This window comes from Jaculus jaculus, chromosome X (assembly GCF_020740685.1).
Source record: "Jaculus jaculus isolate mJacJac1 chromosome X, mJacJac1.mat.Y.cur, whole genome shotgun sequence".
In the NCBI taxonomy this organism is placed as follows: domain Eukaryota; kingdom Metazoa; phylum Chordata; class Mammalia; order Rodentia; family Dipodidae; genus Jaculus; species Jaculus jaculus.
The window spans coordinates 126,210,235-126,235,217 of record NC_059125.1 but is presented as its reverse complement, the minus strand read 5'-3'; the positions used below and the strand labels follow the sequence as shown (position 1 = coordinate 126,235,217).

The window sequence follows — 24,983 nt, the reverse complement described above, 5'->3', positions numbered from 1 at the left end:
GCAGGCAAGTGCCTTAACTGCTAAGCCATCTCTCCAGAACCGGGTTTGGTCTATTTTTTTTTTTTTTAATTTTTCGAGGTGGGGTCTCTATCTAGCTCAGGCTGACCTGGAATTTACTATGTCGTCTCCGGGTGGCCTCACACAGAGATTCCTACCTCTGCCTCCCAAGTGCTGGAATTAAAGGTGTGCACCACCACACCTGGCCCTTGGTCTATTTTTAACAAAGACTTGAAATAGACTGTAAAGGATTCTAAATCATTACATTCAGGGGAGTTCGTGAACCAAGGGAGGGGGCTGGAATGGGGATATACAACCATGTGGAGAGAGGACCTGGGAGCTGACTGGGAAGCTGAGCATGGGAGCAGAGAAAAACATGAAGGGGAGTTTTCCAGGGAGATAAAAAAGGGGATAGGGCTTAAACACACACACACACACACAGGAACACACACAAAGTGAAGCAAAAGGATGCAAGCCTTTCACCTTCACATTAGGGAAAAATGTAAGAGGCCAGTTGGTCAGTTAGGAAGGGTCCCCTTCCCCCAGCCCAACTGGATTGAGATGGGGGGAGGAAGTTTACCATCGCAGTGACCTAGAGGTTCTGGAGTTAGGAGCAAAGGTCTTACCCATCTGGTAAGCCCCTCTTTATAGCTTATTGGGGTGGGCTTTACCCTTAAGCTCAGGTAAATTCTGAGTGAACTGGTTTGGATTCAGGGGGCTGGCTCAGGAAGAGGCCAGCACACCTGAGTAGAGGGCTGAGACTGATCAGGTTGAATTCCAATTCTGCTGAAGTAGGCAATGGGACAGTTCTTTTGGTTCTCTTATAGAAAAAAGATAACTACATTGCTCTTATTTCTCCTTTAATTATCACTTCCTCACTCGCTAAATTGGTATTTATGTTGGACACATTTGATATGTTATTTATGAACAGAAACATGGGCAACTTTTCTCCAGAGGAGGGTCAGCCACACATCTTGGCAAGAAAATGAGGCCCTCCTGACAAGTGCAAAGCTTGGGCTATCCAAAGGTATCTGACTTGAGGGAAATGATTCAATTGTGAGAAACACACACAGTTCAGTTAAACAGAACAAATGACTTTATTTCTAAAATGTGGCTTAACTCCACAGTGTGCTAAGCTTGTTTTGGAACTGACTCCACAGCCCAGAGCAACCACATGTCAGTCCTCTGACAACTCAATCTACAGAGGTTTTCTTCAGCTTCTTTTGGTGATGTTTGGAGAGTCCTTTTTGACCGCTCTGCATGACTGAGAGGTCAGACCTTGAAGAAGAACGGTAGCCCACATTCTCTGCTCTTATGGGCTTGATGATATGGCCTGGCTTGGTGACAACCTTGGGAGTAGTCAGCTTCTGGAAGGCTCTCTGAGTGTTCCATGTGGACCCTATAGGGTTCTGGATGGTCCTTTCAAATTGCTGATGGTGGGTGAATGGATATGGAAGCACCCGAACCTGTAAGGGAAGGTAGAGGGATTAGGTGTGAGACAAGTCTTGGATGTAGCTGTTTACTCTAAATGCAGACATGGTGCTTTTACTCATAGCAGAAGGACCACAAGTTTGAGACCACCATGGGTTACATAGGAAGACTGTCTCAAAAAGAAAGAAAATAAAGGTAGCTAGGTAGGCCCTGCTTAGGGTAGACCAGTTCTATGTGACAATCATTAGGGACAAGAAAGAAGCTTGAGGCAAGAAACCCAAATGTTCCCACCTAACCTTGAGTACTACTCTGCTTGAGGACATGTGGGCGTGGGCGGGTTATAATCTGGATCAGGAGGCCTACCCCCTTAGGCAGGCTTATTCCTTGGTTTAGGGATTGAAAACTCACTGGAGACCACTCCAGTCAGACTACAGTAGCTCCAAGGCTGCTGACACAGTGGTACCTGTAAGACAATTGACTTAAAGAAGCCCTAGGGCATTATGGTAAGGTAGTGAGGGAAATTCCTTGTGACCTTTGACATACTACCCTCTTCCTGCTTACTATTCCCTCCTTTTCTCTCCTTGCTTGATGCTTTAAGGAATCCAAAGCTGTACTTACACACCCTGAACTCCTCCTGGCACCTGTGCTCAGCTTCATCCTCTTAAGTATCAGAGAATGCAGAGCTGCATGGCCCTAGATTATGCCTTGACCTCTGGCCTTCACAGGCATCCATGCACACAAGGAAAACAGTAGGGATGGGTTGGTAGAGTGCTTTCCTAGCATGCACAAAGCCTTGCGTTCCAACACTCAGATGGTGGAGGCGGGATGATCAAGACGTTAGGGCTATTCTTGGCTACATAGTGAATTTGAGACCAGGCTGGGCTACATGAGACCCTGTCTTCAAAAACCAACAGGGCTGGGAATACAGCTGTGGCAGAACACTTGCTTGGCATATGTGAGATCATGGGTTCAATTCCTAGGCCTGCAGACAAAGAAAGCAATCACTTTCAATTTGTTGTGACTATATTAAATAAGCAGGGAACAGCTCTGGAAACAAGGGTGATTGGGGCTGGTGAAGTGGCTTAGCGGTTAAGGTGTTTGCCTGAGAAGCCTAAGGACCCTGGTTCAATGCCCCAAGACCCACATAAGCCAGATGCACAAGGGGGTGCATGTGTCTGGAGTTCGTTTGCAGTGTCTAAAGGCCCTGGAACACCCATTCTCTCTGTCTGCCTCGCTTTCTCTTTCTCAAATAAATATAAAAGAAGGGTGATTGTTATTGAGACTCGTGTTCATACCATCAAGTGGAGTCTGGTCCACATTATACTCAATTGTCATACATATATATATTCTCACATGGGATTCTGGTGGCTACAATTTCTGCAATGACTGACCTATACCCAGCCCTCACATGTTTTGTACCTGTTAATTTGTTCTTTTCTCAGAATCAAAGGGGACATAAAGGTTGTCTAGTTCAACTGGCTTATAGCTCTATAGTGTCACACTTTCCTTCTGTCTGGAGTTTCAATTCCTTCTTTACTTTTAAAAAAAAAAATTATTTATTTATTTGACGGAGAGAGAGAGAGAAAGAGGGGGGGGGAAGAATGGGCGCGCCAGGACATCCAGCCACTGCAGACTAACTCCAGACTCGTGCGCCCCCTTGTGCATCTGGCTAACATGGGTCCCGGGGACTCAAACCTGGGTCCTTTTGGCTTTGCAGGCAAACACCTTAAGTGCTAAGCCATCCTTCAAGCCCCATCCTCATTTACTTTATATGACTCCACATGACAATGTGCATGAGATTAGAAATATATGCCACAATGTCAAGCATGCCTCTGAAGATTCTTGAGGACTGTAATCATGCCTAAACGTTTTTCTGTATTGCAAATGTCCTTAGCTTATTGACATATACAACATCTTAAAAAATCTATTCATTCTCTTGTACAGGTGAGGGTCTTTAATTCTTTTTTTTTTTTCCCCCTGAAGCTGGATGTGGTGGCACAAGCCTTTAATCCCAGCACGCAGGAGGCAGAGGTAGGATGATTGCTGTGAGTTCAAGGCCACCCTGAGACTCCATAGTGAATTCCAGGTCAGCCTGGGCTAGAGTGAGACTGTACCTCAGAAAATTTTTTTTCTTGACATGTGGCTCAAACCTTCTGGTTTGAGTGCTACCTTGATTACAGATACAAGCCTGTAGGATGGCTAATTATTACTTTGGTTAGACCTACTTGTGATAGAATGATTTGGGGTACCAGTTGGAACTCTAGATTTGGGGTCTTAAATATTGCTTGTAAAGGTTTTCCTTTCAGTTTAAACCTGGTTAGTAATTAGAACATCAAAGCCTATCCTGAGCTGTTAATTTCAAAGCCAGTTAGTGAAAAAGACAAATTTGATCCTATGGTCAACATCACACACCCTCCCTAGGTGTGGCAGCACACAGAATTCACAAGTTGGAGGCAGAATGATTTGGAGTTTGAGGACAGCCTGGGCTATGTAGTTAGACACTGTCTCAAAAACAGCCAGGTGTGGTGGCACATGCCTTTAAGCCCAGCACTCGGGAGGCAGAAGTAGGAGGATTGCTGTGAATTCAAGGCCACCCTGAGACTATATAGTGAATTCCAGGTCAGCCTGGACCAGAGTAAGACCCTACCTTGAAAAACCAAAAACCAACCCCCCCCCCAAAAAAAACAAAACTGAAAAAGAGGGCTGGAGAAATAGCTAAGTAGGCAAGGTGCTTGCCTTCACATTCTCTCTCAAAATAAATATTTTTAAACTGAAAAAGAAAAATAGAAATAAGAAAGAGAGAGCTAGGCATGATGTGCACATATTCCAGAACTTACAGACCTTGTTTCAAAACAAAACAACGCTGGGGAGATGGCTCAGTTAGTATTTGTCACATGTGCATGAGGACCCAAGTTTGTAACCCTGGGGCTTGTCTAACCAAACCGGGGAATTTCAGTTTCAGTGGGACTGTCTCAAAAAATAAGATGGAGCATGCCTTTAATCCCAGCACTGGGGAGGCAGAGGTAGGACGATCGCCATGAGTTCGAGGCCACCCTGGGACTACATAGTGAATTCCAGGACAGCCTGAGCTAGAGTGAGACCCTACCAAAAAAAGAAAAAATAAAAAAAGTGGAGGTTGGTAGAGGAAGCCACCCAACATTGATCTCTGGCTTCTACAAGCACATGCGCCCACACATAAGAAAAATTAAATCAAACATATCACACATGCTTCCTGGCCATGGATGGCTGGAACAGTCCTCTCAAGCAAGAGAACCAGGCGGTGGAGAGCAGGCAGCTAGAGAGTTCTCTAGGCCTCACCTGATGAGCTGCTGCATGGATGTTGCGCTTCTCATTGATAATCACATTTGGCAAGTTCTTGTCTTTTCTTGGAGGACCTTCAGGGGCTTTAATAAGAAATCTGGAAAACAAGATAGTACGAGTATTAATGACTTTGTCAAAAGGGCAGGGAGGACACTTAAAGGGCGGATGGGAAAACTTGGTGTCCCTGTGACAAGGCTTTCTACCTTGTTCTTACCGGCGTCTTTTCTTGGCGCTGGGCTTTAGGCCCATCCCACCCCACTCGCCCCAGCCAGGCAGTGTCAAGTCCACATCCTTTGGCTTATTTGCTTCTACAGCCGCCCTTTTCTCTTTTAAGAACTCTTTGATGACATCGTCTCCAGCAAAAGCTTCCTTTATCATTTGCCTTTGGTCTCTTTCCACCTCATCTTCCTGGGAAGAAATAAGAGCGAGAACTACAGCTTGTCTTGGGAGTGCTTCATGGCAAGAACGGTTTCAATTTTGGGACGTGACATTTTAGCGCCCCCTAGGGGAATGTGCCGCATGATGATCAATTTGCAATATAAGCCAGTCAGTAGCCAATCATGCTCCAATTTCCTTCTCTGTAGGGTAAATATCTTTAGCTCATTACCACATGACTTTCAGTAAGGAAGCTGCAGGGTGGCAGAAGGGGCCCTGTCTGGAGCAGACACACCAAGTGGCCTGGCCACAGTGTCAGCTTCCTCTAGCTTATATTGCTGAAAAAGCAGTTGACTGGCTCCTCTTCTTACTGGTTTTTGTTAATTATTTGGGGGAGTACCAGAGCATTGGAGGGTCCACCGAGTGGAGTAAAAACTTCAGAGTTGTCCTGCCTCAGTGACTCCCTCCTTCCTCTGAGGGCAGCTTTCAGGTCATCTCAGAGAGGTTTGGTGGCTCAGGATTTAGGAGGGTCTGTGCTGTGCCCCCATATATTTGCATCTAGGAAACTTCCACTGGGCTCAGCTTGGCCCCAGAGTATTCTGGCCCTGAACTTTCAACTACGGAAATGTGTTTCCAGCAAAGCAAACCTTCGCTGACTCTACTCCATGTGTGAGGAGGACACACACTGTCTCAGATCTGATCCCCCACAATGGCCCACGACCCTGGCTCTGCTCACCAACTCCTCTATTGTTGTGGGCACTGCCAAGGACCTCACAGAAGGAGATTTTGTAGTTAGGAGGTTCTGTAGATTGATCATTTGCTCCTCCTTCTTCTTTTTCCCCTTAGGCTGATTCTGTGGGTTTCTCTCCATCTGATCTTCTAATGCAGGTCTGGGAAACTCCGTATGTTCAGAACATTCTTCTCTGCCCAGCTCTTCTAGTTCTTCCAGAGTTTGTGCTCTCTTTGGCCTCTGCAGCAGTAGAGGCTCCTCTTCCTCAGGGATAGGTTCCCCTCGCTGAACTCCACAAACAGTCTCTGTGGAATGCTTCTTTTGTTTCTTGGTTTGATGATTTTCTTTGTTGAGTTTCTGAGATAATACCTTCAATTCAGATAATACTTCCTGGCTGTTAGAATCTGGAGAAAGAAATTGAAAGTTGTCAGAAAAAAAAAGTTTGGAAGTTGCTGAGTTAATAAGCTAGGTACCATTTAACAAAGACAAACAGGGGAGAGAAGATTCTCAACGCTGGAACTCCTATAATCACTACCTGTGTCAAGAAGCTGGCAACGGGATTTAGTAATTAAAATGAGTATGAATTCACTATGGAATCTCAGGGTGGCCTCGAACTCTTGGTGATCCTCCTACCTCTGCCTCCCAAGTGCTGGGATTAAAGGCATGCGCCACCATGCTCAGTTGTTTTTTTTCAAGGTAGGGAGAGTATCATTCTAGCCCAGGCTGACCTGGAATTCACTATGTAGTCTCAAACTCACAGTGATCCTACCTCTGCCTCCCAAGTGCTGGGATTAAAAGAGTGCACCACCATGCCTGGTTATCTTCTTTTTCTTTTTTGGTTTTTCAAGGTAGGGTCTCACTCTAGCTCAAGCTGACCTGGAACTCACTATGTAGTCTCAGGGTGGCCTTGAACTCATGGTGATCCTCCTACTTCTGCCTTTCAAGTGCTGGGATTAAAGGTGTGTGCTACCACGCCCGGCTCTTTTTATCATTTTTGAGACAGGGTCCCATAGTAGCCCAGGCTGGATTTGAACTCTCTAGCCTAAAATGACTTCGAACTCCTGATCTGCCTGTCTCCTCCCCCCAAGTGCTAGGACTACAAGTGTGCATCATCCTATCTGGGTCATTTCATATCTTAAAACAGATTATGCAACCTGCTGTGGCCCAAACTAGAAGAGAGAAACAACTATTCCTTATAGGGGACATAGCATACACTCTTAAGCTGTAATCTCAAGAGCCTTGAAGGGAACTCAACAGCAATAAACTTTCCCTTTGAAATGACTCAAGTTGCCTCCACTCCCAAGTGGATCTTGCTCTCCAGCTTTTCCTTGAAGCCAGTGTATTTTCTTAGAATATATGCTTTAATTGTCCTATTTATTTACTTGTTGAGGCAAGGTCTCTCTCTAGCCCAGGCTCACCTGAAACTCCTTCTATAACCTGAGATGGCCTTGAACTCACAGAAATCCTCCCACCTCAGTGTCCCAGGTGCTGGGATTATAGGCATGTGCCACCATACCCAGCTTCTTCTTTTTCAAGAATCACTGTTTTTTGTTAATTTTGGTAGGGATTGGGAAGGGCAAGTCCATGGCTTTCTGGTTTTTAGGGTACTTCTTTTTTGTTTTTCGAGGGTAGGGTCTCACTCTAGCTCAGGCTGACCTGGAATTCACTACGGAGTCTCAGGGTGGCCTGGAACTCAATGGCGGTGCTCTTACCTCTCTGTCTCCCAAGTGCCGGGGTTAAAGGTGTGCGCCACCGTGCTCGGTTTTTAGGGCACTTTTAAAATTTTTATTTATTTGAGAGTGAGTGAGAGAGAGAGCAAGCGAGAGAGAGAGAGGGAGGGAGAGAAAGAGAATGAGAATGGGTGTGCCAGGGCCTCCAGCCACTGCAAACGAACTCCAGACACATGGGCCCTGGGTCCTTTGGCTTTGCAGGCAAACAACTTAACCACTAAGTCATCCCTTTCAGTTATGGTACTTTTAATTGTAAGGTTCAGGAAAATTCCATTTACTTATTTTCCAAGGAAATACAAATCTACCTTTCATACTTCCATACCACAACCAATGGCTCTGATACATTTGGTTAGTTAGATGATCAGATCTTTGCTTCCTTTTTCTTTTGAAGAGATAAGAGTCTTACCATGTAACCCAGGTTAGCCTTGAACTTCTGGGATCAAGCAATCCTCCTGTTGCTGCCACTTCACTAGCTGAGACCACAACTATTTATTCCTGTGCCCAGTTAGATGACCATTTTTTTTTTTCCTTGAGAGTCCTGCCAGGTGTGGTAATACACGCCTTTAATCCCAGCACTCTCCAGAAGCAGAGGTAGAAGGATTGCAGAGAGTTTGAAGCCACCATGATAATACACAGTGAGTTTCAGGTCAGGCTGGACTAGAGACCCTACCTTGAAAAACCAAAAAAAAAAAAAAAAAAAAAAAGGTCCTGCTAGGCATTCTAAGCTGGCCTCAAATTTACTGTTGCCTAGGCTAACCTTGAACTCAAGAATTTTCCTGTCTCAGCTTCCCAAGTATGGGAACTATAGGCATGCAACACCACACCTGGCTTAGGCAAGTGGCTTTAAGGAGCTCAGTGTTCATTCTGGGGTTGGGTAGAAACTGCCCCACAATCTCAGCCTGCTTTCCAAAATCCTCAGTTCTAGAAATCTTTAGCTGAGAACCTTTATGTGAAGATCTTCCCAATACACTGTAATGGCAGCCCTTTGAAGTTTTTTGGTTTGCAAACTTATTTTTTTTTTTTTTTTGGTTTTTCGAGGTAACATCTCCATTCTAGCTCGGGCTGACCTGAAATGCACTATGTAGCCTCAGTGTGGCCTTAAACTCAAGGTGATCCTCCTCTCCCTGCCTCCCGAGTGCTGGATTAAAGGCATGCACCACCACGTGAGGCTGCAATTTTTTTTTTTTTTTTCTGTCATCCAGATGTATTGTTCCTATGTGATATCCAACCAGACCTGGCAATTTGTCTGGAGGCAGGTGATTTCTGAATATAGGTAGTTTCCCAAGAAGGCTTTGCAACGCCTATCTAATTTATCTTCAGGACAGAAGTGCCCTGACCAGCCTTAAGGGCAAGAACATTATCCATGTAAAAATCAGGTGTCTTTCTTGTGTGTGTGTACATGTAGGATCAAAGGACAACCTGAGGTGTCTGTCCACTCTTTCCACTCTGAGATAGGGTCCCTCCCTCCCTCTCTCTCTCTCTCCTGGGAAGTCCAGCCTAGCTGGCCTGCAAGTTTCGACTCTCCTGGCACCATCTCCATTGTCTTAGGTACAGTGGGATAACAGATGCATGTGTCACTTTTCATCAGGCTTTATTTTAGGTGGGTGCTAGGGAGGAGAAAACTCTAGTAGATAAGCTTGCAAGCATCTCCCCAGCTTTTTGTTGTTGTTTTTGTTTTGAAGGCTGGGTCTTACTCTGTAACCCACATTGTCCTGAACTCTTTTCTCCAAATCTACCCACGTCTGTAAGTATGAGTGGATTTTGAGCTTTCCCTTTTTACCAGATACACCGGTTTGTAGGTAACAGGAATGCTAAGCCATGCTCTCTCTTCAAGGATGAATCTTTACTGCAAGCCCCCCATGAGCACAAACTATCTGAACACACTGCAAAGCCATGCACATAACTGCTTATTAAATGGCTTTGAAGAGCCGGGCATGGCGGTGCACATCTTTAATCCCAGCACTCGGGAGGCAGAGGTAAGAGGACTGCCCTGAGTTCAAGGTCACCCTGAGTACATGGTGAATTATTCCAGGTCAGCCTGAGCTAGATTGAGACCCTACCTCAAAAAAAACTAAAAAAAGAAAGGCTTTGAAGAAAAACAATTACTATGAACTAAATTTCACTTCAGGGACCACTCCTCAAAGTCCCCAGAGCCTTACCACTAGGCAGCACATGTGGGTGGACACTTTTTCTCAGTCCATACATACCAAAATGGAATTGCCTCTTCTATTTTGTCATAGCTCACCTGTTTCTTCCTGGCTGCCCACTGGCTTGGCACTGTGGTTGTGCTCAGATCTTTTTCTAAGGGTTCGTCTTTCCTCAAATTCTTTCAACAAAATTTCTTCCTCTGCCATTGGTTTTGCATCTTCCTCACTTTCAGAAAGCTCATTGGTCACCAGCTCAAGTGGTTGTCCAGGGTCCGGGTCTGCCTGGATTTCATCCTCTTTTGCATTACTGTTGCAGCTCCTGCGCATCCAGGGATTTGGTCCATCAACACTCATCTGTACTTCATTCACTACGTCAGGGACAAGGGGCTCTTCCTCTTCAGCCCCTACCTCCTCTTCCTCACTCTCTTGGACAACCTGGAGTTTCTGAGTCAGCTCTTTGTTCTTAGCCAACTGTTCTTGCATAGCTTGACGGGCCTAAAGGAAGGAGTTATGGCCTTGTCATTAGTGACCACAAGAACACCTTCTGGCTCCATTTCTTAAGGATGCCTCCTATTTTTCCCCTTGTTTTTTTGAGACAAGAGTCTCACTAGGTAACCCAGGTTGGCCTTGAACTTGTGATCCTCCTGCTTCACCCTTCCTAGTGCTGGGCTCAATAGGTATATAGCACCAGTTGTCTTAAACTGCCTTTGTTCCATTTATTTGTTTTGTCAAGGTAGGGCCTCACTCTAGTTCAGGCTGACCTGGAATTCACTGTGTAATCTCAGGGTGGCCTTGAACTCATGGCAATCCTCCTACCTCTGCCTCCCGAGTGCTGGGATTAAAGCTGTGCGCCACCACAGCTGGCTAGTTTAATTTTGTGCAGTGCTGAAGATGAAGCCCAGGGCTTTGAGCATACTAGGTGAGTGCTCTCAGTTTTTTCATTTAACTCAGAATTTCCTACTGGTAAACATTTAAAACTGTACACACATCACTGTTAATAGATATGAAATGGGAAGGCAAATTCTTTGTCCTAAAAGAACCAAAAATACCAGCTCCCCTCCTTTTTATTAGAATAACCTCTAGTATTGTTTCTCTTTTATCTCCCCTCCTCAATCGTGATCCTGGTTTTCTTCCTTTCTGTCTTAAGGATGTTTCTTATGCTTTTTAAATTTCCTGGTTTTTCATTCACTCTTATGGCTTTTCTGCAACTCTGCTTCTGCCAGCATCCTTATAGATTAATCAATCCCCCCTTGCACCTTCATCTCTTCTCTTGCCCTGATAGTCTCTTACCTCCAGGTCATATTTAGCCATAATTGCCTTTGACTTGGCCCATTTTCCACTGTTTTGGTGCTTAAGACTCATTCGCTCCTAGAAGGGAAGGACAGGATGAGATCTATAATATCTCCCAAGAAAGCTCGTTCAGAGGCGTGGGCAGAGGCAATCTCACCATCATTCTGGCCTTTTCAATTTTTTCCAGTTCTTCCAAAGCGGCATTAGGATCGACCTTCCGTAGGAGCTCAAAGTCTTTTAGGGCCTTTTTGGACTTCCCTTTCTTCACAATTTTGTGGTATCTGCAAAGTAAGACGGCAGGAGGGAAGAAGTGGATTTGGCTGAAGCCCTAATGCTGCATGCAAAAGTGCCCATGCTATCCGTGCGGTTTCCTTATGCAGGGGCTGGAATGGCTGGAATGGAATGGGAGAAGTCTGGCCGGACTCTTGGCTCCTGCAGACTTCTGCAGTGCAGAGTCCCCTGTTTCTAGGGCTCAAAGAAGGAATAGAACATGTTCTAAAGCGAGAAAGAGGCAGGTGAGGAGCTCTGTTGGCCTCACCAGTGGTGGAATTCAGAGCTCATGCTGCAGAATCACTCAATGATGCTTTGGAAGGAGATTAAGGAATTGGCTCATCCTCTTTTTGTCAAAGTCAAGCACAAAAGATAAAGCCAGGCGAGAGGGCATTACTGAAGCAGGCAAAACTATTTTAGGCTGGTTTAGGAGAAGATGACTAGTTACTCCTACTTCTTTCACATGACCCTATTTGCCACACCAAAGATTTCCTCCAAAGAATTCTTGACTGGTCACAGTATCTTCTTCCATGGGATTCAAGACTTTCTTACTTTTTACTTTTGATTTTCTTCTCTCTTCGAGCTCTGGCCTCATAGTAGGATTGCAGAGCTCGGGCCCGCTGAAGTTCTGCTCGGCGTAGCTTAGCCTACAAGAAATGACATTTACAGTGACTCCTGGACATGAGGTCAAATGCTAGCAGTACAGCATACCTAGAGATGTGCCAAGCCGCTTACAACACTTACCTCTTCCAGGCTCATAGCCTTGAGGGAGGCTTTTTCCATAGGAGTTAGTAAAGGGTCTGTCACTGGTTGCTTGTTCTTATGAAGGAGGTTGAAAACTTCCTGCTCCAGGGGGGTTCTTGCCTTAATGATGCAATGAAACAGTTTAGTCTTAAGGTGTGCTCGTACAGCTCTCTCTCTCTTTAGGTCACAGTGATTGACTATGACCTATGGAGCTCTAACTGGACAGGACTGGCTATTATAGCAGGAAGTTTCCAGTCTGGCTATTCAGAGCTTTATTTTACTCTGAATACAAATACATACATACATACAAACATACATTTTTTTTTCAAGGTAGGGTTTCAATCTAATCCATGCCGACCTGGAATTCGCTATGTAGTCTCAGGGTGGCCTCGAACAAATACATATATTTTAAGACAGGGTCTCACTATGTAGTACTGACTGGTCTAGCACTCACAGCAATCCTCCTGCCTCAGCCTGCCTAGTGCATGAATCATAGGCATGACCATGCCTAGCTTGAATTTTAAAAATTCTACTTTAGGACTGGAGATGGCTTAGCAGTTAAGGCGTTTGCCTACAAAGCCAAAGGTTCCTGGTTCGACTCACCAGGACCCATATAAGCCAGATGCACAAGGGGGCACATGCACCTGGAGTTCATTTGCAGTGGATGGAAGCCCTTGTGTGCCCATTCTCTCTCTCTCAAATAAATAAATAATATATATTTAAAAAAAATCTACTTCAGCCAGGCATGGTGGCACACACCTTTAATCCCAGCAGTTGAGAGGCAGAGGTAGGAGGACTGCTGTGAGTACAAGGCCACACTGAGACTATATACTGAATTCCAGGTCAGCCTGGGCTGGAGTGATACCCTACCTTGAAAAACAAAACAAAACAAAACAAAACAAAACATAACCAAAAAACAACCCTACTTTAAGACAATTTCAGCAAATGGACTCAGGTTGTACTTGCTCTCTACTATGACTGAAGGTTAGTCTTTTTTTCAGTATATGTAAAACAGACTTCTGGTCTCTTAAGCAGAATGCCCTTAAGGTAAATGTTGGTAGGATAAGAAATAGTAACACCACAGTATCAGTTTCTTTTTAAAAATTAATTAATTAATTTTAATTGATACATTTGAGAGAGAGGCAGATAGAGAAAATGGGCATTCTAGGACCTCCAGCCAGTGCAAATGAACTGTAAACGCATGCACCACCTGTGTGTTATGGGTGTCCTGGGGAATCAAATCTGGGTCCTCTGGCTTTGCAGGGAAGCTAATTCACCTCTCCAACCCTCAGTTTTGGTTTCCTGAAGTAGGATCTCATACTAGCCCAAGTTGACCTAGAACTCACAGTGACACTCTTACTTCAGTCTCCCAAATGCTGATATTAAAGACATGCACAACCACATCTGGCTCAAACTATGTTTTTTTTTCAAGGTAGAGTCTCATTCTAGCCAAGGCTGATCTGGAACTCACACTGTAGCCCAGGTGGTACATCACAAAGTGAATTCCAAGCTGGGAGTGGTGGCACATGCTTGTAATCCCAGCACTAAGGAGGTAGAGGTAGGAGGATTGCAGTGAGTTCAAGGCCACCCTGAGATTGAATTCCAGGTCAGCCTGGGCTAGAGTGAAACCCTACCTTGAAAAAAAAAAAAAAAAGAATAAAAGGCCAGGTGTGGTATTGCATGCCTTTAATCCCAGCACTGGGGAGGCTGAGTTAGGAGGATCACTGTTAGTTCAAGTCTAGCCTGGGACTACATAGTTAAATGAATTCCAGGTCATCTGGGTTGAGTGAGGTCCTACCTCAAAACAAAACAAAACAAAACAAAAAAAAAAACAAAAAAACAAAAAAAAAAACAAGAGCTCGAGGCTACCCTGAGACTACATAATGAATTCCAGGTCAGCCTGGGCTAGAGCAAAATCTTACCTCAAAAAACAAACAAACAAACAAACAAACAAAAAACAAAACCAAAACCAAAAAAAAACCCTTCTCTGTAATACCTTCTCTATAATATTATATATACTTGATGCATGCACCTATTATTAATACCTTTTAGTTAGGAATCTCAGATTTTTAGGGGCTGAGCATGGTGGTGCACACCTTTAATCCCAGTACTCGGGAGGCCGAGGTAAGAGGACTGCTCTGAGTTTGAGGCTACCCTGAGACGACAGACAGTGAATTCCTAGTCAGCCAGAGCTATAGCAAGACCCTACCTTGAAAAACCAAAATCTAAAATAAAATTTTAAAATCGGAGTTTTATAATAAATTTCCTTTAAGGAAAAGTTATAGAGGAAAGAAGTTAGGTCTTGAGCATTATTTACCAGTATTAGATAGAAGTGGAAACCTATCTGTTTGTAGGGAACCCTAACTTCTCATTCATTTGTTAGGATTCAACCCAGGGCTTCATGCACAATAGGCAAGCACTCCGCCACTGAACTATATCCTGAGTTCAACAGCACAGCTAGCTTCAAACTTGTGACCCTGTTACAGCCTTCCAAGTGTGGTTATATAGGTAGATGTAACTATGACTGGTTCTCAACTTTTAAAAAGCAGCTGACTTCTACAAATTATGTTTGCATGCATTCTTGGTATTACTCATTGAGAAAATGAGAAACAACATTCTTACGTTCATTTTACCTAATAATTTACTGTTTGGCAGGGTGTTTATTTTAATTCTGGAGCACTGCTCACATTAAAAAAAATCGGGCTGGAGAAGATGGCTTAGTGGTTAAGTCATTTGCCTGCAAAGCCAAAGAACCCAGGTTCAATTCCCCAGGACCCATGTAAGCCAGATGCACAAGGAGGTGCATGCATCTGGGGTTCATTTGCAGCAGCTGGAGGCCCTGGCATGCTCATTCTCTCTCAAATAAATAAAATATATTAAAATACAAACAAACAAACAAAAAACAGGACCTTCATGTAATCAGCTTGAAAGTCAGGCTAAACTCTATTATATTTGTTCCTGATAGCTCAAATTTAATTCTATTCATTTTCTAAGTCTGGCTCCAATTTCTACTTATTTTTGCAATGTTAGGTGGTGTCTATATGAAATGCATTATTTTACAGGCCAACAAAACTCCTATTTGCTGCATGACTGAAATTGTGAAAATGGCTCCAATAATCAGGCCAATTATGCCTTGGTCTGCCCAGACAAGGCACAAAGACAGCTGTAGGCACCAGCCAGTTTCAAATCTGATACATATTATGTGTGGTTATCTTCAATAGCCTTATCCATCATGGCCAATATTAAACTTACAAATATCTGGGCCAATACATAAACTCACATCATCACATGTTACGCAGTACTATTGATTTAGCCATAAACCTATTCTACTGACTGGTAAAGGTGCACATTCTTCCATTTTTAGCATTTGCAGCAGTGATCAATCCCAGGCTGCAAAGAGATTTATTTTACAATGTTGTAATCACCCTTCAATTCAACTAAATTTACCAACATTTATCGACTGCAGCTACATTCCAGGCACTTCTGTGGGGTGCTACACAACGAATTAAGATAATTCCTGTCCTCAAAGAGCTCAAAGAGACATAGGCTACTAACAATGAAACATTAATAGGTTAAATGTCATTCTATGGGGTAAGCACACAGGAAGATGCATTAATTCTGATTAGGAGCTGGGAAAGTTAGTTGAAGAAGTGACTTTTGAAATGAGATTTTGAGGGTTGGAGAGATGGCTTAGAGGTTAAGGCACTTGCCTGCAAAGCCAAAGAACCCTGGTTCAATTCCCCAGGACCCATGTAAGCCAGATGCACAAGGGGGCACATGCGTCTGGAGTTGTTTGCAGTGGCTGGAGGCCCTCGCGCACCCATTCTCTCTTTCTGCCTCTTTCTCTCAGATAAATAGCCTACCTCAAAAACAAACAAACAAAAAAATCCAAGAATTAGGCTTTGAGCCTGCTGACCGGAGTTCTATTCTCCCCAGCAACCACGTGAAGCCAAATGCAAAATGGTGCATACATCTATGAATCCAATGTGCTTAAGAAAATGAAAGGCAAAGCCAGGACACTCTGAGGCTCCCAGACCAGCTAGACTGGTATTTATTTGTGTCTCAAAAAAAAAAAAAAAAAAAAAGGTGGAATAGCCAGGCGTGATGACGCATGCCTTTAATCCCAGCACTCAGGAGGTAGAGAAAGGAGGATTGCTGTGAGTTCGAGGCCACCCTGAGACTCCATAGTTCCAGGCCAGCCTGGGCTAGAGTGAAACCCTACCTTGCAAAACCAAAAAAACAAAACAAAACAAAACAAAAAAAAAAGTGGAAGAGTAGCTATCTTGAGGTTGTCCTCTAACCTCCACACAAGCATATCCAGAGAGAGAGACAGACAGATAGACAGACAGACAAAGGAAGAAGGAATGAATGAATTAGGCTTTGAGACTCAAGTGTGATTCTTTTAGGAGGGGTAAAATCCAAAGAGATGGGCTGGAAAAATGGCTAAGTGCTTAAGGTGCTTGCTGACAATGCCAAAGAATCCAAGATTAATTCCCCAGTATAAACGTAAAGCCAGATGCACAGAAGCGCATGTGTCTGTAGTTTGTTTGCAGTGGGGAGAGGCCCTGGCATACCCTTTTTCTCTCTCTCTCTCTCAAGTAAATAAATACAATATATATTTTTTTAAATCACAAGAAGCTGGGTGTGATATCTCACGCCTTTAATCCCAGCACTTGGAAGGCAGAGTTAGAAGAATCACCATAAGTTTGAAACCACCCTGAGACTATGTAGAGAATTCCAGGTCAGCCTGGACTAGAGTGAGACCCTATTTCAGCAGTCTCCCCCCCAAAAAAAAACAAAACAAGAGATGAGCATAAGCAAAAACAGAACAGTGGTATGCAAGAGAACAATCCACTGTCCAGCACAGCTAAAATGCTTATTTTTGTTTTGCTATACTTACAGAGAGCTCTTGATGACTTTTAAGTAGGAGATGACAGTTTTGTCTTTCACAAAGAAAATCCTGATGACTATGTGGGGAGGACTGTGTAAATCTCCCAGTGAAAGATGATGAGGGTGCCGACACAGTCAGTGAAAATGAAAATGAACACCTGGGATCCATAATGGTGTTTTACAACAATAAAAGGACGAAGCAGGGGCTGTAGAGATGGCTTAAGCAGTTAAGGCCTAAAGACCCAGAACCCAGGTAAGCCAGATGCACATGGGAGCATCTGGAGTTTACTTGCAGTGGTGAGAAGCCCTGGTATGTTCATTCTCTCAAATAAATATATAAATAAGAAACAGGTGCTGGGCGTGGCAGTGCATGCCTTTAATCCCAGCACTTGAGGCAGAGGTAGGAGGATTGCTGTGAGTTCGAGGCCACCCTGAGACTACATAGTGAATTCCAGGTCAGCCTAGGCTAGAATGAGACCCTACCTCAAAATAAGATTCTACTTGAAAGAAAGAAAGGGCTGGAGAGATGGTTTAGTGGTTAAAGCACTTGCCTGCAAAGCCAAAGGACCCATGTAAGCCAGATATACAAGGAGGTACATGTGTCTGGAGTTTGTTTGCAGTAGCTGGAGGCCCTGGAGCCCCCATTCTCTACACCTCCTTCTGCTTCTTTTTCTCAAATAAATAAAATATTTAATTTTTTTTTTAAAAGGAGCAAGAAACTGGGCATGGTGATGCATGCCTTTAATCCCAGCACTCGGGAGGCAGAGGTAGGAGGTTCACCTGAGTTTGAGTGGGACCCTACCTTGAAAAACCAAAAAGGACAGAGAGAGAAAGCCAGATGCACATGGTGGCACATGCGTCTGGAGTTTGCAGTGACTAGAGGCCCTGGTGCACCCATTCTCTCACTCAAATAAACACATAAAATAAAGTCTATAGACTTACTATATGGATTAGCTATTACCTGACAGGCTATTACCTAGTGTCCTCTTTCTGACCACTAAAACACAGTGACTTAAGTTGGTATTTAGACTTAGACTGTTCATGCCAATTGGCTGCAGATTCTGAAACAGTAGCTGTGCAATCTTACATTCGGAGGTTCAGCTTTGTTTTGTTGTACTCACCTTCCAGTTACTGAACATATGTTCAATGGGAGCAATGGTGGAAGGCTCCTTCTCTATGGGAAAAACCAGTTGCTTTGCTTGCCGGTTCTTCAGAACAATAGGATCCCATTTGGAGAGGGTTTGTGTGGTTTTACTGAATGCTACTTCTCTGTTGATCTAAAGCAGGTAAAGCAATAAAAGCAAAGAGCCACACATCACACTTTAAGCTCAAAAGAATCACCTGAGTTCAGGAGTCAATTTTTATTAGCCCAAGAAAGAATCAAAACCATAGAAATGAGCTCTTGTATACTTAATAATTCCAGTGCCCCTAGCTTGTTTTCATCTACTCTTGCCAATTCAATTTTTCCCTTTAATGAGCCACTTTGTCCATAACTTACCTGTTCAACCTCTTTTTTGTTAAGGGGTAATTCCACAGTCTTCTTTGATTTGACTCTATTCAGCTGCTTTTTCACCACAGCCAATGAAGTTGAGGTTTTCACAGGTCCTAGCAGATCTGCAAGGACCACCTTTTCTCCTGATCCTGTAGGAAGGCCAAACTTTCTGGTCAGATTCAGAAGTGAGGCAATAAATGCCAATAGAATGTAGGAAGTGGCCTCAGAAGAATATATTGATGGACTGGCAAGCATGCAGGGAAGGAGGAATAATTCTCTTTAATCTTGTACTCCTAGCAGTAATGACACCATCAAGTATGTGGAGGGGGTGGATATAATAAGAAAAATCTTTATTCCAGAACTGGGCATGGTAGCACATGCTTTTAATCCCAGCACTTGGGAAGCAGAGGTAGGAGGATCACTGTGAGTTCAAGGCCACCCTGACACTACACAGTGAATTCCAGGTCAGCCTGGGCTAGAGCAAAACCCTACCTAAAAAAAAAAAAAAAATCTTTCTTCCAAAAATAAGTCATTTACTTTTGCTACTACAGATGAACTCCATATTCACGTGAACTTTGTGTATATAGCTTTACGTGGGTGGGACAGCAGGCTTTACAAGCAAGTGTCTTTAACTGATGAGCCATCTCCCCAGCCCCAAAATTTCTTTTTTCTTTTGTTTGTTTGCTTTTTATGGTAGGGTCTTGCTCTAGCACAAGCTGACCTGGAATTCACTACGCAGTCTCAGGGTGCCCTTCCTATCTCTGCCTCTTGCCACCATGCCTGGCTCTCCTGGTCTTTTTACTTCTACTCTTGTTCCATGGCAATTATTTTTTCCCATAATGGCCAGTCTCTTTTAAAACTGTCCATCACAGCATGTCATGATCCTGCTGAATATCCTTCAATTGTATCTGGAATCTCACCAACAAAGGACACAGCCCTTTGGTATTTGGTCCTTATCTGCTTCTCTAACCTAACATTCTATTATGCTCTATGCATGTGAGCTTTCTTCCTAGTCTTCCCAACATGATAGGTTTCTTTCTTAACATGTCTGTTTTTTGTTTTTGGAGGTAGGGTCTTGCTCTAGCCCAGGCTGACCTGAGATGTACTATGTAGTCCCAGGGTGACCCTGAACTCACAATGATCCTCCTACCTCTGCCTCGTGAGTGCTGGGATTGAAGGCGTGCACTACCACACCCAGCTTTTCTTAAAATGTCTCTACCAGCTGTTCCCTTGACTAAAACACTTTCTCCCACATTTTCATGGTTGACTTTTCTTGTCCTTCCATATTTCCTCTTTAAGGACCTTTCATGCCTATCTAAAGCAGCTACTTCACAGTCACTTGATTGCATCACTGTTTTCTGTTTGTTTTAGAGAGAAAGTCTTTCTTCTGTAGCCCAGGCTGGCCTCAAGAACACTATGTAGCCAAAGCTGGTCTTGAATTCCTGATCCTTCTGTCTGCACCCTCTTAATGCTGCAATTACAGGTATGGGCCATTATGTCCAGCTGTATCATTCTGTATTAATTCTTACTACTCTCTCCTCTCCTATACTACAATGTAGGGCCCAGGTTATGCCTTTTTTGTCGTTGTAGCCTTGGTATCTAGACCACCACCTGCTGCCAATATAGTTACAGTGGTTGATATATTGCAGAAGTACAACAATTAGCTTGGAATACAATGTTACCTGCTCTGAGAGGTTCCACTGGTGTTAGTCCAAACACAAAACTCATTCAAACTAAGTAGTTAATGTGATAGAAAAAGATAACAGTATCTAGACACAGCAATTCTGCCATTTACTAGATAATGTATTTTCAACAGGGGTGAATAGTTCCTTACTCCTCCTCAGTCATGGGCTGAAACACTGGCTCTTGGTTTGGAGTATTTGATAAAGCAAAGCAACAACCCCCCCCCGCCCAGATATAACTAAGTTTTATACCTATTCAAGGCTCAATAATGTCCAACAAAACTTCATTCCTAGCCAGGTGTGGTGCACACCTTTAGTGCTAGCATTCAGGAGGTGGAGGTAGGAGGATCGCCATAATTTCAAGGTCAGCCTGTGCTAGAGTGAGACCCTACCTCAGGAAAAGAAAACAAAAAAACCTAAATAAATAAATAACAACCAAACCAAACCAAACACTCAATCTTCATTCCTTAGCTACTGATTTCCTGGACAGGGAAACAGCAAAGTTTAAAAACAAACTGTTGGGGCTGGAAAGATGGCTTAGTGGTTAAGGCATTTACCTGTGAAGCCAAAGGACCCAGGTTTGATTTCCCAGGACCCACATAAGCCAGATGCACAAGGGGCACATGTGTCTGGAGTTCATCTGCAGTGGCTAGAGGCCCTGGCATGCTCATTCTCTGTCTCTCTCTCCTATCTCTCTCTGCTTGCAAATAAATAAAAATATATATTTTTTAAATGGCTGGGAAGAAGTGGTAGAGGAGTTCTCAGCACTGCAATATTTCTATCACACTTCCAAGGCTCAGGGTCAGAGGTGGCGGAAAGAATGTAAGAGCCAAAGGAAGGGTAGGACTCCTTACAACGTGCTCCTCCAGACACAAAATGGCCTGGATATCCATGACCTCACAGTGCCTGACACTACCTACACAAGACCATCATAATAGGAGGAAAAGATGATGACATCAAAATAAAAGACAGACTGATTGAGAGGGGGAGGGGATATGATGGAGAGTGGAGTTTCAAAGGGGAAAGTGGGGGGGGGAGGGAATTGCCATGGGATATTGTATACAATCATGGAAGTTGTTAATAAAAAATTAATTCATTAAAAAAATGTTAAAGCTGAGCATGGTGCATGCCTTTAATCTCAGCACTTGGAAAGCAGAGGTAGGAGGATCACTGTGAGTGCTACTCTTGAGAATCCAGGGTGAATTCCAGGTTAGCCTGGGCTTGAGTGAGACCCTACCTAAAAAATAAAATAAAATAAAATGTTAAACAGGGCTCCAATTAAGAAAATAAAGAAAAGGGATGGGTGTGGTGGTACATGCCTTTAATCCCAGTACTCGGGAGCCAGAGGTAGGAGGAGCGCTGTGTGATCACGGCTACCCTGAGACTACATAGTGAATTGCAGAGATCAGCCTGGGCTAGAACAAGACCCTACCTTGAAAAGCCAAAAATGAAACAAAATAAAGAAAAAAGCTGAACATATTATATTAGGTGAAAGTAACTGGATATATAACTTGACTTCTCAAGCTCCAGCTGGGTTATCTGTCTGTCTAAGCTCAAAGGCTTGAGAACTTAACTAAAAATGAAATTGTGAACATTAAAACGCTACACAAATATGACATGTGACTAAGGTAGTAAGAAGCTACTTTCAGTCATGACCCTTTATCCCGTAAGTACCTGCTCAATCTCCATAAGTGACCTTGATCTTAGCATTTTTCATCTGACTACACTCTTGAACTCATGTTTACAGGTGAACATTTATGGTATGATACACAAATTCCACTCACAAGCGTCTTCATTCACTTACCTTCAGAGCTAACATTAAACTCTGACAACTTCAGACTAGCCTCAGATCGCTCAGGTATTTTCCATCTGAAATTAGGCAAAACAATACCAATTGACACTTCTGGGGAGGACAAACACTTCTGTGCTTTACCAGGTAAGTGCTCTACCACAAAGCTACATCCCAGTCAAACACTTTTCACTTCAAAGATGATTTTGGGTTTATGTACTCTCCCACCTTGGGTCACAGCTTTTGTTACAAAGCAACCAATAAATCAATTCCTAATCTAGACTTGGTATTCCAGCCCTCATCTTACCTCTTTAGACAAACTCAACCCCTCAAAGATAGTAGGAAAAGACCTTAGACTTGGACTCACACTCACTTGGATTAGAACATAGGGCCTGCCAATTTATGAGCTGGGTGACCATGGAGATAATTAACTTATGAGGGGGACCAGTAATGCCTGATTAAGCATCAAGAGATTATAAGTATGGGGCTGGAGAGATGGCTTAGTGGTTAAGGCATTTGCCTGCAAAGCCAAAGGATGCTGGTTCAATTTTCCAGGGCCCACGTAAGCCAGATGTACAAGGGGGCATATGCACCTGGAGTTCGTTTGCAGTGGCTGAAGGCCCTGGCATGCCCATTCTCTCTCTGCCTCTTTCTCTGTATCAAACAAATAAAAATATATTTAAAAAAAGAGATTATGGGCTGGAGAGATGGCTTAGCGGTTAAGCGCTTGCCTGTGAAGTCTAAGGACCCCGGTTCGAGGCTCGGTTCCCCAGGTCCCACGTTAGCCAGATGCACAAGGGGGCGCATGCGTCTGGAATTCGTTTGCAGAGGCTGGAAGCCCTGGCGCGCCCATTCTCTCTCTCTCCCTCTATCTGTCTTTCTCTCTGTGTCTGTTGCTCTCAAATAAAAAAAATAATAAAAAAAATTAAAAAAAAGAGATTATAAGTATGGATTAAATAAGGACTCTAGTGTGTGAAAACTTAATACAGTAACAGTAATAAGGGCTGGGCATGGTGGTGCATGCCTTTAATCCCAGCATTCAGGAGGCAGAGGTAGGAGGATCACCGTGAGTTTGAGGCCACCCTGAGACTACATAGTGAATTCCAGGTCAGCCTGGGTTAGAGTGAGATCCTACCTCAATGCCCCCCCCAATAATAACAGTAATCAGGACAATAACAAACAACAATCAAATAATGCCTGCTATATGCTATACACGCGTGTTGGGATTGCCACATGGGCACTTGATGAATGTCAGTTGCAAAGGAGACTCACAGAAACAGCCAGTTAGAACCTGCCCTCAAAGACAGGGATGTTACCTATTCTTTCCATTAAGGGAACTGATGGCTTCCAGAAGCTTTTGATGTTTTCTTTCTCCATCACCGTCCCCCTAGACACAGAAAATAAAACATCAGAATGATGAGCAGAAAGAAAAAAGACAACATGGAAACTGAGGCCCATGTAAAATGTTAGATTCTCCTGGCCAGTGGAGAACTGGAGAATTCACTGAGGCCTTGGATGGAAACATTCTAATCCAAGCTGAAAGAGCTATTCGAGAACCCAAGCTCTTTATTAGGAACAGAGATCCTAACTACCATGGGAACGAATGCCATGCCTGTGTCCTAACTTGTTTTGAAATAAAAAAAATGCTTCGTATGTTTCTATATAAAGTGTTATCTCATATAGAAAACCTGACCTACAGTGTAAGTCATAGCCACAATTACCAAGGTGGCTTTTCCTAAGGGGAAAACAAACAAACTTCTAAAAAAAAAAAAAAAAGCCTCTAAAAAATCCAGAGTTTGGAAATCATAAAGAAAGAGACATTTGCTTTATGCTATATATAAGCAACTTGAAGACAATGATAAGTAATATAGACTTACAATTCCCACAATATGGGAACAAGTATGTTAGCCATCCTTTCCAGGAATGCTGTTTACCCTGATTTGGGGTTCAATTTAGCAGGTGTCACCCACCTCATCTTCACTGCCACTCAAGGGGAAATTGTCTGGCAAATCCACAAGATCTTCCTGCTGGCTAAAAGCCAGAAGGCTGTTACAAAGAGACAAAGGAGGAATATTAATATTTGAGATAACTTTTATTCTAGTAAAAGAACCTTTAAAAAACACTATACCTTTGATTCTCAGCAAGAGTAGTCCTATTGCTTGGAAGTACCAAAAAAGCAACAGTGTGAGTGCCTCTGCAAATTTGTCACAACATTACATTTAGACAGAAGTCAGGCATTACCTCTGAAGCAAGCAGTAATTAGTGATACCCATATAAAACCACAAGAAAAAGATTCAACACTCTTTAGTGATTAGTACTGCATTTCCAACCAAGTGCTGGCCCTTAAGGCAAGGCAGCTTCACAATTAATATTTCTATTCATCCTACACTCTTTAGGCGCCTTGATAGGTCTAGTCTATTAAAAACATATCATCTTGATAATTTGTTCCCAGAAATGGGGATATAAAGGATCAACGAAAACTAGTGGAGAAAGCCATTTTCCCTGGGGCTTGTTTGGCAAATGTGTTTAAAGGAGACTAGTACCCAGAAAGAAATTAGGAGTCTACTATTAGTTACTAGTACATATCGGCGTTTCCAAGGCAAACATTACCAAACAGACTGGATTTCGTTGTTCTGTGGGGGAGGGGACACCCGAAATACCAGAGGAATGGAAACGCCGAGTAAGGCTACAACCCAACTCTATTTAAGGCAGGGGCACAAAAAACGGGTCACATGACAAGGAAAGCGAAGCCTATTAACTTTGCCAAGGGATAGGTTGCCATCAGTACTGACAAGAGATACAACTAGAAAGCTGAGAAGGTCAGGGGCTTGAAGATGGGGGGCAGAAAGAGTAACCGGGGGCGGGATCCTGGGGGGGCGAGCTCCAGCTGCTTTAGAAGACGGCTTGCACTTCCTGAAACCTGGGGAACTCGGCCCCGAAAGGGACCCTGAACCTTCTCTCCCTTTCACCCCTTACCCTTTAGCAGCCTTAGTCGCCTTCATCCCAGCAGCCGGGCTATCCCTCACATGGACCAAGAGCGGAAGCCGAAAGGAGAGTGATTTCCTTGCCGGCCGCAAAGCAATTTTTCCTTCCGC

General features: G+C 43.6%; 1 protein-coding gene across 2 annotated transcripts; it reads right to left on the bottom strand.

Annotated features, from left to right (window-relative positions):
• Positions 1–1,075: 1,075 nt before the first annotated feature.
• Utp14a (UTP14A small subunit processome component) lies at positions 1,076–24,971 on the bottom strand. Of its 2 annotated transcripts, none has more exons than XM_004653790.2 (15): positions 24,865–24,971; positions 23,859–23,934; positions 23,205–23,275; positions 21,904–21,968; positions 18,424–18,566; positions 18,047–18,202; positions 12,036–12,155; positions 11,844–11,938; positions 11,179–11,302; positions 11,022–11,099; positions 9,830–10,226; positions 5,861–6,258; positions 4,964–5,157; positions 4,747–4,846; positions 1,076–1,463 (listed from the first exon to the last, which is right to left on the bottom strand). In XM_004653790.2, exons 1-15 carry the CDS (start codon positions 24,888–24,890, stop codon positions 1,191–1,193), a joined length of 2,316 nt encoding a protein of 771 aa, XP_004653847.1. In that variant the 5' UTR covers positions 24,891–24,971; the 3' UTR covers positions 1,076–1,190. The 2 variants fall into 2 exon arrangements, 1 of the variants encoding a protein (XP_004653847.1); XR_006634634.1 differs by having other exon boundaries at positions 1,447–1,463; positions 4,953–5,157; positions 24,865–24,946.
• Positions 24,972–24,983: the final 12 nt, after the last annotated feature.

Excerpts from the sequence above, each read along its gene's own strand:
- Utp14a (XM_004653790.2), bottom strand. The coding sequence starts at position 24,890 with ATGAAGGCGACTAAGGCTGCTAAAGG. Across the intron at positions 11,303-11,843 it reads AAGAAAATCAAAAGTAAAAA|ATACCACAAAATTGTGAAGA; the intron begins GTAAGAAAGTCT and ends CTTACTTTGCAG. Across the intron at positions 1,464-4,746 it reads TCCATGCAGCAGCTCATCAG|GTTCGGGTGCTTCCATATCC; the intron begins GTGAGGCCTAGA and ends CTTCCCTTACAG.